Consider the following 12,196-nt stretch of genomic DNA (forward strand, 5'->3'; position numbering starts at 1 on the left):
TGCCATAATTTTTGCTTCATGCTCATGCTTCCATTCATTACAGTTTTTCTATTCCGATCATCAAAAGGTGAAATTGACTCACTTTCATCAAACAGGCTACGTGCAGACTCCAATCTCATTTTCACAGCTTCCCCCACCTCCATATTCTTTTCCATTCACAAAACCACCTTGGTCGTCGTACTTAATGTGGGTCACTCTTTATAATAACGTTCTAAAATAATCCGAATCTTTGCGGCTCCCGACCTGAACTGACAGCAAATAATACCTTCGAAGTCTTTAAGAAATCGAAAAAGGAACAATAAAAAAAATTAAAAAAAACACTAATCACCGTCTTCTTCGTTACAGAGTGTCCGTGTTTAGCAAAACACATGTATCAATTTCCTCGTAATTTCCATATGGAAAAAATATCACTGTTTTCCACGCCGGCTAAACACGCATTTATAAAGATACATTGTTTCCGCTCGTTACCGCTCAAAACTCGAAGTATAAATCTCTCTGTTGTCAAGAGCCGCCACAATTCACTCAGGCGCCATGAAATTCCTCAGCTCGCGTCGTCTGTTCAAACTGCTCCTATGGTGTCCACGCACGTACACCGCTCACTTCAAAAGGAGCGGAGCCCCTGCCCCCGATCTCACATCTCAAACAAACTAGATAGTTTGTCAAAAGTTCACCACTATTTTCGTACGTAGAAAGACTTCTGACAGGGGGCGGTGGGAGTCAGCTTATGAACGTAAAAAAGCAGAGTCCTGCAGCCGCTGGCTACAACCACCTACGGGGCCGGTGCCGTCTCCGGATGCAGGCTCCGTAATAAATCAAAGCAACACCGGCACTCTGTACTGCTGCATCCACGTGATTTATTTGCAGACAAAAAACACGAAACTGAGGTCATCAACAAAAGAACGGGCAACGCGTTTCAACCTATACGGTCTTCTTCATAGCCCACCTTCATTCAAAAAGTGAATAATCAAACTACTTCACCACCCCCTTCCCTATTTCACATCCTGTTTACTAATGAACAAAGAAAAAATACTATGAATACTTTAGTTTAACAGTCCTAATTTTAGAAAAAATCTTATTTATAAAACCACATTTCTTTAAAGATACCCTTTAACATTAATTCATTTCCACATCACTTTTCAAAGAAAATATCATAAATACAAGGAAATAATCATCAATCTAACAATTATTCTTTATATTTCTACCACCCAATTAATCAAATAAATATATCATCATTATGGTATCTCCAATCGAGAATTTTGTATTCTTATCATCTCTAAGAGATCTTTCCTTATCCAAATTTAATAATGTTACCCCAAATCTTCATAACTAACCATATCCACTTAAATCAATTAATAATTCATTTCATAAACCTGGGTGAAGGTTCAAAAAGGCGCCTAACCAAAAAAGATATATATATATGTCAAACCAAAACCCTTTCAGGGATAGAGTGACACATAAATTATGCAAAAAAACAAAGGAGAACTCTGGGAAGTTCCCAATTTTAGGTGGAGAGCTGCTCTAGTAAGGAGCACCCTGCAACACCAGGGAAGGCAGCACCACTGCACATCGAAGCAGGTCTGTGTGACTAAAAATGGATTGTCACATAAGAGCAATCAGGTTGGGTTATTCACAGCAAATCTGACAATTTTACTTTGGATTCGCCTACAAAGGTTTTGCACTTTGGGTCATTATTTCGTTTGGCTCCAGCAACCCACTTGGGGCAAAATGTAAGAATTGCAGGACCACCACAACCAGCATGCACTGCTCACTTGAGAGGCCCACTGGGGCGGACTAGTATTTAAAGAGACTAATCAGGTGCCTGTAATTAGACAAGCTGAAGCCATGCCGGTCTTTTCAGTAAGAAAGAGATGCCTGGAACACCTCCAGCACTGGCTGCACCTACGAGGGTGAAACACTTTTATATTTTTCTCTGCTGAAGAAAGGATTGACCTTGAAACACGTGTCCAGAGATGATTTTATAACTTAAGGCCTGGAATAATGAAACTGCTTAAAGAATTCACTGTGAGTTGCTGGCTTTGCTTTTTCTTCCCGTTTATATAACCTGTTGGGAGTGCGCTTTCACATGAGGACAACTTCGTTTTTGATATATATATATATATACATATATATATATATATATATCACAAAAGAACAGTCCTGTGATTCTTCCAGCGCTTGCCTGTCGAGGTTGGTGCTCAGTAAATGGGCACAGGACCCATTTCATATCTGCTCCACAAGAAATTCAAACTCTGGCACTCCATGCAGATTACTGGCCTTTATTTATTCCAAAAATTCCATAGAACAAACCATAGGGCGACGCGTTTCAACCATCACGGTCTTCTTCCTTGGTCCTTCTTACAAACATATATATATATAGTTTTTGGATATAAAATGCCCTATGACCTAATAGGACATTTAGTCCTATTACTATGTCGGTGCCCATCCTGGTTTGTCGTGCTTAAAATCTGGTCACCCTACTGGAAACCAACACTTTTTAAATAAAACGGCATCAGATAGCGAAGCTTTTGAATGATCTTAATTGCAGCAGTATTCTAAAAAATGTCATCTCATGGTGTCAATAAGTCCAGTACCCAAATCTTTGCTCAATAGCTTTGAAAAAAGCACCAATATCATGCAACAAATGCAAAGGGGACCCAAAAATTCTCTGAAACTCTGGTGCAGTGAGACACATTTGAACTAAATCATCTGTGAAATGCAGGGGCCTTTGATATTAACACAGAATGATTTTACTGCCAACCACATTTCTTTAGCTCAAAAGATTCAAACTGCAGAGTGTGCTGACTCCACCCCAATGAAGCCTGCTAAAGTAAAAGGACGGTAAGCAACTAACCTGTAATTAACTCCTTCTGTTGTTTAAGCATACATGGAAATAGTTATGAAAGTTGACTCTCTCCACACCTTGCTGTCTGTAGAGAAAATCACTACCAAAACAAAATGTTTGACTAATGTCTTTAACAATCGGATCTCCTAGAGAAGTTTTTTTTAGTCACCATCTAGTAGTATGTGAGAAAAAGCCAAAAAGTGATTCATAATTGTGGGGAAATCTTCGGATCTTTGGCAATTAGAGGGAGAAGCTAAGCATTCAAAACGTATTTGGTGAACCCTATTTTAGTAATAACTTTGGGGGGCATGACCACGCAAGATGGCTGTCAGGATGCATCTCTAGGAGGCTCCTTGCGGACCCAGTGATATCCTTCAGAATCCTGTTTATCTTTCTGAATTTGCCCCTGCAACTCAGCTGCTGTCCCTCCTACGCTCACTCAGCGCCTTAGGAATGCGAGCGGCGGCCAGATTGGGGCAGTAGGGAATATCTATGCCACCTTGGAGACTGCGCCCTGTGGTGGCGATCAAAGCCACAGTTTTGAGTGGCCTAGATCCTGGGTCAAAGCTGGAAGCATCATCTGCCTGATGCAACTCTACTGAGCAGTCCGCCGGCATTGAGAGGTACTGGGAGCAGGGACGCGGGCTTGCCTCCTGCCCTGGACTGGCGACTCGCAGGGGGGAACTCCATTGTGTGTCTGCGACTATTTGGACCACGCTGGGCCTTGATATCTGAATCCCGCCAGCGGTCTCGTGGGGGTCCTGGAACCAGAGCCTGCCTTCCTCATTGCGGATCACAGGGATGGGGGCGTGCCGGAGACAGGCAGCCAGCACTAGAACTGTTCCCTTGTCCTCCTGGGGCCATAATTGATCTGACTTGTGTGGGAGTCTGCCGCACAAGGAGGCAAGATTGCGACCCACGGCTGGGCCCCGAACTCTCTTGGGCCTGTCCTCATCAATGTGCACTGGCGGCGGGCCTGGAGTTGCTGGTGCGCAGGGGCCCCCACTGTAATGTGGTGAGTTTATGCGAGAGAGATCCTGCCCCTGGAGTTGTGCTGGCCTTATTGACCCCGGGGAAGCATAAGAACTGAGGGCCTAAGATCACCCTGGCCTGGACACTGGCCTTATAGCTCAGCCTGGGTCCCACTCTGGTAACTGCTTTGGAGAGAGGGCCTGGGCATTGGCAGTAGACCCAGGTGCTCCGGTTTGTGTTCCTTCTTCCCCAGACCACTCTGGCACAGTGAGCATTGGTGGGGGCCCTGACTGAGGGGATTTGTGAGGCTATGGAAGCCACTGACGGGGGATTGAGTTCTCTGGCCCCCCACATAGTATACATCCTACAGCTGGGAAGCGAGCAACGGCCAGGCAGTGCAATTCTGTCAGGGACTGCTGTGTCTTCTGGGGTGGTGCCTCTGCCACCTTGTGACCTGGTTTAGTGAGACTAGGACTCCCCCTCTGGTGCCTATCATGGAGAGGCACAACTAGCCAGCCCCTTTGCGGAGAGACACCATGGAGCAGTAGATTACGCCATTCCCTCCTCCGCAGCAGCAGACACACTAGGCTGGTTTTAGAGAGGATCCGTCGCCTGGTCCATCCTCTAAGGAGCCCTTCACAGTGGAGTTACTTTCCGCAATACACGGCTCCAAGGTGGCCCTTAAGGGGAAGATTGAGATGGTGGCAATTGAGGTCAACCTCCACCGGATGGACCTCAGGAAGGTGTCTGATAAGATACGAGTTGTGGAGGGCTCCATCGCTGAACTCCAGTTCGAGGTAGTCGCATTCCAGAAACAGATGGTTGAAGTCACTTCCAGAGCATGGTCCCTTGAGGCGCGAGTGGAGGATACGGAGGGCAGATCCCACCATAATGTCCGTTTTCTTGGGTCCCTGGAGCGCGCTGAAGGTAATGCGACAGAAGCGTTTGAGGAGTGCTGGGCCTCTGCTACATGCTTTTGTACCCACCCTGTTTGAGGGTCCTGTCCAAGGGGCAAGTGCCACTTTTTTGATGCCCCAGAAGATGTGCGGAGATGGCTGGAGGTGTGCCTTGGGAGAGGGCTGGCCCCTGGCGGGTTGGAGCTGTGTGTGCACATGAAGCCTACAGCCCGAATTGGAGATCCCAGGAGGACACTGCGCTGGGTGGCTCATTGCCGCACGTTGATGGGAGCCCAGCGAGAATTGAGATCCAGGGGGATAGCACCATGGCACAAGTGGGGGCCCAGGTTGCTGAGCCTGTCTTGATGGGGATGGTGCCCACCGCGGGCCTGACCTGGAATGGGGTGACTGGTGCTACTTGATTGCATATCCGTCCTATGTGTCAATTACTTGCGTTTTTCCACACGTTCTCCTTCCTATTCTTTCTCTCTATTACTGTGGAGGGATGGTCCTGGGAGGCTGGGTGGATTGTGCCGTTGTTGCAGGATTTTGTATGTGTTGTACTGTTAACTCTATTCAGTAGATGGTATGGGTTTTGCATTATCTATGGGGGCAGGAATACCTCTTTTTCACATTAAGTAGTAGGCCATATTTGTGGGTCTTAGGGTTAGGCTGTGGGTCCTGACACCAGTCAGTCATGGACGTGCAGTATGAGTTAAAGTTGTTATACTGTCTGTTCGGGGTGGGAGAGTTTTTCTGTTGTGGGCTCCTACTCGTTTTGGAGTGCAGTTTATGGCTTGCAGTGCATGTGAGAAGCTGAGCTTCTCCTTTCAAATGGATAAATGGGTCCATGTAGACAGCTGGTTGGGGGTGGAGTCTAGTCTTGTCGAAACAGCATTGTAATCTGACATGGCTTAGTCTACGAATATCTTAACATGGAATGTTAGGGGCTTGAAGGGTTACTCTAAAAGGTGTAGGGTTTACTCATTCCTCTAACAACATAAAGTACAGATAGCCTGTCTGCAGGAAACCCATCTTCTGGAAGATGAATCCCAGAAGCTGGGGAAGAAATGGAGGAGGAAATTGTTTTCAGCTACTTACTCATCCTACGCTCAGGGGTGGCAATTTCAATTGCACCGGGAGTAGCCTTCTGACATACTTATAGTGAGGCAGACATAGAGGAGGGCTATCTCCTGGTTCAGGGCACGCTTGATAGTAAGGCCATTGCACTCCTCAATATTTATAAGCCAATTTTGATGATAAGCAGTTTTATGACTGTATTCAGGATCTCCTGGAAGACAGTATTAGGACTCCGGTAATCTGGGTGGGGAATTACAACTGTCTCCTATATGGGGATGGGGGTGCTGATCGCTGTCCGACCAAGCAAGGTACTAAGCCTCTGATGACATCCTCCCTTGCACCGGTATGCATAATTTGTGGTTCCAGGATAGCTTGCGGGATCTGCACCCCGATGGCTGCGAGTATACCTATTACTCCATGACCCACAACACTTATAGCCACCTGGATTGTATACTGGTTGTTGAAAAAGATATTCAGAAATTGTTGGGGGTCTCTGATCATGCGCTGGTGCTACTCAGATTACAGTGGGGCACAGATGTGCGCCGTGTACACAGCTGGCATATGCATTCCGACCTCTTAGCAAACGCCGTGGGTCATGACGCACTGGCGACATCCCTTACTGACTAATTAGATGTTAATTGGGGGTCTGCTGCCACCAACGTTATTGATTGTGAGGCTTTCAAGGCAGTCATGTGCTGGGCCTGCATAGGAACCACCTTTTGGCATAAGACGACAGCTGGAGGCTGATCTAGGGATGCAGGAGCATAATTTGGCAAATCTCCAGATGTTCTCGCCAGGAGTGTGAGAGTGGGTGCTGTAAACTCAGCAGGAGGTGCAGTCGGCCTGTTAATCATTTGACAAGTGCACGATCAGGGCATACCATTGACTACACAGGGATGGTGACAATCCAGTAGACTTTTGGCACGGATATTGCGACGGGAGCAGGAGGTTTCTCCTATCCTTCATGTTCACGCTCTTAGTACAGAATTGGTGACTAGTCGCTGTGATATCCTGGATGTCTTCCTTGAACATGTCAAGGGGTTGTATAGTGCAGGCTATGTGGGTCCCCTGGGGCTGATTGAAAATATCTTGACTTGATTGCCTACCTTGGCTCCAGATCTTGTACAGGACTTGGAGAGTGAGATCACCCTGGAGGAATTGGGTATGGCCATCCGGGCCCTCAATAGATCCAAGGTTGCAGAGGGGAATGGGTTCCCTGTGGAGTTCTCTAGGGCTTACTCCATCACACTTAAGGAAGAGTTGCTAGAGGTACTTCAGGAGGCGTGGGCTAACAGGATACTTCCGAACACTGTGAGAGAGGGTATTATCTGCCTCCTATTAAAGCCTGGGGTGACAGGTCGAACCCTTTATCGTATAAACCCCTTACGATGCTGAACACTGATGGGAAAATACTATGTAAACTGTTAGCAACACGGCTGGGGGCAGTGATTTGTTGCATGAAGGCCAATGTGGCCATAGTACCGCCATAGTACCGCCTTCAAACTCCAGAGGCTCACATACATCCTACATGAGGCCACTGATGAAGATCACAAATTGGCATTGGTCTCCCCCAATCTGGAGAAAGTATTTGATGCCGTAGGGTGGCCATTTTAGATGGCAGTGCTGTGGGGATGGGGTTCGGCCCGTCTTTTGTAGCTGGGTGCAGCTCTTGTATACTAGCTCCATGGTCCGTGTTAATATTGGGGGCGACCTCTCTGAGGGGTGGGAGGTTTGGAGTGGCACCAGGCAGGGCTGTCCCCTCTCACCTCTCCTGTTTGCTCTTGCTATTGAGCCCTTGGCACTTCTCCTGCGTAAGGAGTTGGAGCCATGCAGGGTTCCAAGCATGTTCTCTCTCTGTGCGGATGACACGCTGATATATATAAGCTCCCCCCACCAAGCTGTGCCGATATTATTGGGGCTTCTCAGTGCCTTTCGCAGGGTCTCAGGACATTGGGTTAATCTCAGGAAATCACTCGTTTACACTTGGTGGTTTGATTGGGGTGCCCTCTGCCCAGTTACCCGTGCTTGACCTTCACTAGTAAATCGAGGGCTTTAGATACTTGGGTATATGGGTCGCCCCAACGAGGATATGTATCGGCGGTTGAATGAGGATAGAGTTGTAGCTCGTTTTGAGTGCTCAATAGCATTCTGGAATAGACTCCCCTTGTCAGTGATAGGTAGGGCTGCAGTGGGCAAAATGGTCTTTCTCCCTCGCTGCCTTTATATAGTCCAAAATGCAATGTTTCCGTTCTGACCGCACTTCTTCCACAAATTGGATAGTTTACTTCTTTCCTTATACAACCTTATGAGGGACAGGGAGATTGAGTTGTCCAGTGTACAGCCTCCTAGTCAGAAATCCACTAGGCACTCCTATATACTACTTGCTCTAACCACGGCACAGATTACCAGTGAAGATCTATGGCAAAGAGCCCCTTTGCAGGGCCCGTCCGTCATTGCAGCACCAGTCTGACGAGGAGCGAGCCCTACGATGAAGCATGACATCCAATGGATGTGTGAGGGCTCTTGCTTCTACTTATTTCCTAGTCTGGGCTGGGTGGCTTAGTAGAGTGGCACTATCAGTCCTCAAGCGCGACATGGAGGATGGGGGTCTTGCTATACTGGATATACAGCACTGCTACTATGCAGCTAACTTACAACATGCTGCAAGTTGGTTGGCAGCCCCAGATAATTGGGAAAAGCGATTGTTTCTTGATATGCTGAGAGATGACACAGCACGCATGTTGATGTGTGGGGGTTGGTCCGAGGGTGTGATCCCGTGCTTGGTGAGGCAGACAGTGATGATAACGGAGGTAGTGGTGGGGAAGATACTGCGCAGAGCCCCCTTTGATAGGGAGCTTTGTCTCTGGGACCTTGCTCTGTTTTGGGCAATTGATGGGGATATGTCCACGGATCAATGGAGGGCAGGAATTGCCAGATGGCGGGAGATCTGTACTCCGGGAAGGTCTTTATCGCGTTCCCAGAGGCTAGGGAGACCTTTAAAGTAGGACAGGCCACTTCCTCCATTACGCTAAGTTGGAGAGCATCACACTAGAGGTCTGGGCTGGTTTCCCTGCAGAACCCCAGCCCTCCCTGATGTTGGGTGGCCTACTTCAATGGGGGGAAGGAAGGCATCTCATCTCCTTATTTTACAAGGTGATTAAGGCCAACATGGTTAATCTAACACTTCACACTGGGCCTGGGAATGGGAAATGGAGGAGCCTATTGAGGATGCTGACTGGGTGTGTGCATGTGAATGGGTGAGGAGGGTGTCATACAACCATAGATTCAAGTTGCTTTATTTTAATTATATACATCACACTTATGTGACTCCTAGGCAATTGAATAGGATGTACCCCTCGAGGGAGGCATGGTGTGCACAATGGGGGGGCGGTTGGGAACCATCTTCTTGCACTTGGCCTTGGCATGTGCTGTGATTTAGGGATTCTGGAGACATGTAATGCCCAAAATTGTGGAAATGATGGACATTGAGATCCCTCTGAGTCAGTTGCCCTGCCTCTTGGGGGTCGTGGTGAAGCCCAGGGGCAGGGGAGGATTCCCTATTTGCTGAACCAGCTTGCACTGTTCTTTGCCAAAAGTCGAATGGCCATCAGATAGATGGCCACCCAAGCACCGTTGGTGTCTTAGTGGCAGCAGGATCTCCTTGAATGGGGAGTAGCAAAGGAGATGGAAATGCGTATTGCCCACACCTATGAGGGTGCTCAGATGCGATCATGTTGTGAGGACACCTTCTCAATAAATTTGTTGCTGAGGATGTGACTAACTCAGAGGAAGGCTCTGACGAGGAGGGTTGATGTTTGTGCTCTTTGTCCCAAGGTAACATGGCTGTGGCAGCCAAACTTGTATAATTTTACTAATCACTCTTTATTTGGCTTGATGACCTGGCTTTGATGTGCTCTTGTTCTCTAGATGTTTTATGCATCAGGTGTCTAAATTCAGCTGTATATACTACTGTTCCTAAACGTACTACCATGACGTGACTGTGGTCTGCCCATTTCCAGAATGGAGCCGTGCACTGCTTGTGTGTTAACTGCTTACTGTTTTGTGGCATAAAATCATTTTTTCCTAAACTTTGCTATTGCCACAAAAATAGTAATTAAAATGTAACTGAATTAGTACTTTTCGATATTGAGCTTCAAAAAGAAAAACAATGTTTTCAAACACAGTGCTATGTTTGCTTCATATCAACACAAACAAATGCTGCCTTCTCCAGTATAAGAGGTCAGCCAAGCTTTTGCCCACAGTGCAGCTTTCTCCGGCACTGCACAACGTCAAGGAGAATATATTCCCAGTATGGTGAGGTAGATGTTTTATGTTACACCACAAGTGTCTCAGATTACATAGCATCAGTGGTTCTGATTATCAAAAAGAGTATTTGCTTAATTCACCCTTACTACAGTTCTGTCAGCTTTTCCACCAGAATATCAAAAAAGAACCAAATCTGTGTAGAAGGTCCAAAAAAATGTCTCATGGGAACGATGGTACATATAATTTTGCCACTAAAACTATATGGCATCAGGTTTGTGTTAGAGCTCAATGTTTCAAATCAATATCCTTTACTGGAATCCTTCCACATGGTCACTCTGGACCAGTTTCTATTGGCAATGTAGCTGGGTGATTACTGGAGTTCCAGGATGCGCTAATTTCACATCCCCATCAAGAAAGATCATTGACATTATTTAAAATGTGTAGTAAGGGGTCAATTTTACTAGCATGTGTGCCTTCCTTTAGGACTTATCTCTGCCACAAAAGCATTCACAAAACCGCTGTCTGTAGTAACCTCCCATCTTTAACTACACAGTGTACTTTACCATATTTGGAAGACTAGTTAACTCAGAGCCTGATCTTCATAAGAAACCTCTCAAAGCACTCATGTAATTTCTTACACTCTCCACAGCCTGGGCTCCTCTTCCAACTGGAATAAATTCTAGCTAGTATCTTGCCCTTGCCACAGGTTACTGTTAAAGGAGCCCTGTAAGGCTTCTCAAATGGGAAGGCTTGTCCTCTCTCCTATCTCTAGTTCTTGCATCAGCAAGGTCACAGCAAATCAAAGTTTCAGATTTGGCATCCAAGCAATGCTCTGCACTGATGTGCTACTTCTGCATTTTGCAGCATAAACCTTGGCATCTCAAAGAGGCAGTGCAGAGTGAATGCATATGGTAGTATAAAGTATGATGCTAGCTTCATGCTTAAAAAGTAATGCATTTCTATTCTTGTTTTATTAGTAAAATATGTACATTAACAATGGTGAGTATATAAATTCCATGTATAAGACGAGTCCATGCTGTAAAAAGTTATACCTTTAGGGGTTTTTGTGCTAACTTACGTCATGAAGATGTAGGATTAGCTGAAAAACTGAAGCTGAATGAATCTGATGCTGAGTGTTCTAATGCCACTGCAAGGCACTCGGGCATGGCTAATTTGCTTTAGGACATGATTTGAGCTCCTTCTAGTGATATAACAATCTCATCTATCTAACGATGGCCTTCATATGCAGCCTTGTTGATTATGGTTGTCGTTGACAAATCTTAAAACATTGCTTTTCCTTTTTTCGCTTCTGCCTTCTCAGGAGATTTGAGAATGTCTACTATGGCTGGGGCCTGAAGTACAGCCCGGACAATTACAGCCCACCTGTGCCACCTCCTGTTCAAATGGAGTACCCTAGTGGGCCAGAGATCACAGAATCCAGCGACCCCACTGTAGAGGAGGAGCAGGCCTTAAAAGCTGCCCAGGAAGAGGCACTGGCTGCAGCAGAAGAGCTGGAGGAATTAGAGGAAGAAGAAGAAGAGAATGAAGATGATGACTAGATATTGGAGGGGATGGTGGATGGGAGAGCTATGCCTTAAAAAATGGTCTGTACTATAACTTGCTGTATCTTTAACTTTAAACCTACCCTTAAGCACTTTAAATACATTTAACTTTTTTGAATGTGCCCTTTGAAATGATTTGTATATACTGCAGAGAAGGTGACGTAAAACTAAGGTTTCATTTCCTCTCTGGTACCAGACTACAGTTATATCTAGCTATCATTTCTTGGCTGAGACCAAAGTAAGACTGGCTTTGGTAAACAGTGTGTCTTACAGACATTGCATTAGAACAACAAGGACTTTTACACTGTGCCTTATCTCTGCTCCTGTTTTGAATTACTTTCAAAATAAAAAATTACAATAAATGCTGCAGCATGGCATGTATGTTTTCATCTTAATACAGAACATGAACGTGGGCTACGACAAGGGCAATTGATCAACAACCCATCTGGATTTTCAGTTCTCTCACAGTAGATTTCCATGTATAGTCATAAGCATTAAATAGTCCCACCTACGTGCAGGGACCCCGGAGCATATCTGCAAGATGTGTTCTTAAGTGGAAATGTTTCCCTCTATTCAGA

General features: G+C 46.0%; 1 protein-coding gene across 1 annotated transcript in view; it reads left to right on the forward strand.

The window, feature by feature from the left end:
• The window catches only part of LOC138259838 (radial spoke head protein 6 homolog A-like), a 257,110-nt gene extending 245,151 nt beyond the window's left edge, over window positions 1–11,959 (forward strand). Inside the window, exon 6 of the mRNA XM_069207737.1 lies at window positions 11,378–11,959. Within this exon, the coding sequence (XP_069063838.1) occupies window positions 11,378–11,615 (238 nt within the window). The 3' untranslated portion in view covers window positions 11,616–11,959. The remainder of the gene's footprint in view (window positions 1–11,377) is intronic.
• Window positions 11,960–12,196: the final 237 nt, after the last annotated feature.

Source organism: Pleurodeles waltl, chromosome 9 (assembly GCF_031143425.1).
Source record: "Pleurodeles waltl isolate 20211129_DDA chromosome 9, aPleWal1.hap1.20221129, whole genome shotgun sequence".
NCBI classification, from domain to species: Eukaryota; Metazoa; Chordata; class Amphibia; order Caudata; family Salamandridae; genus Pleurodeles; species Pleurodeles waltl.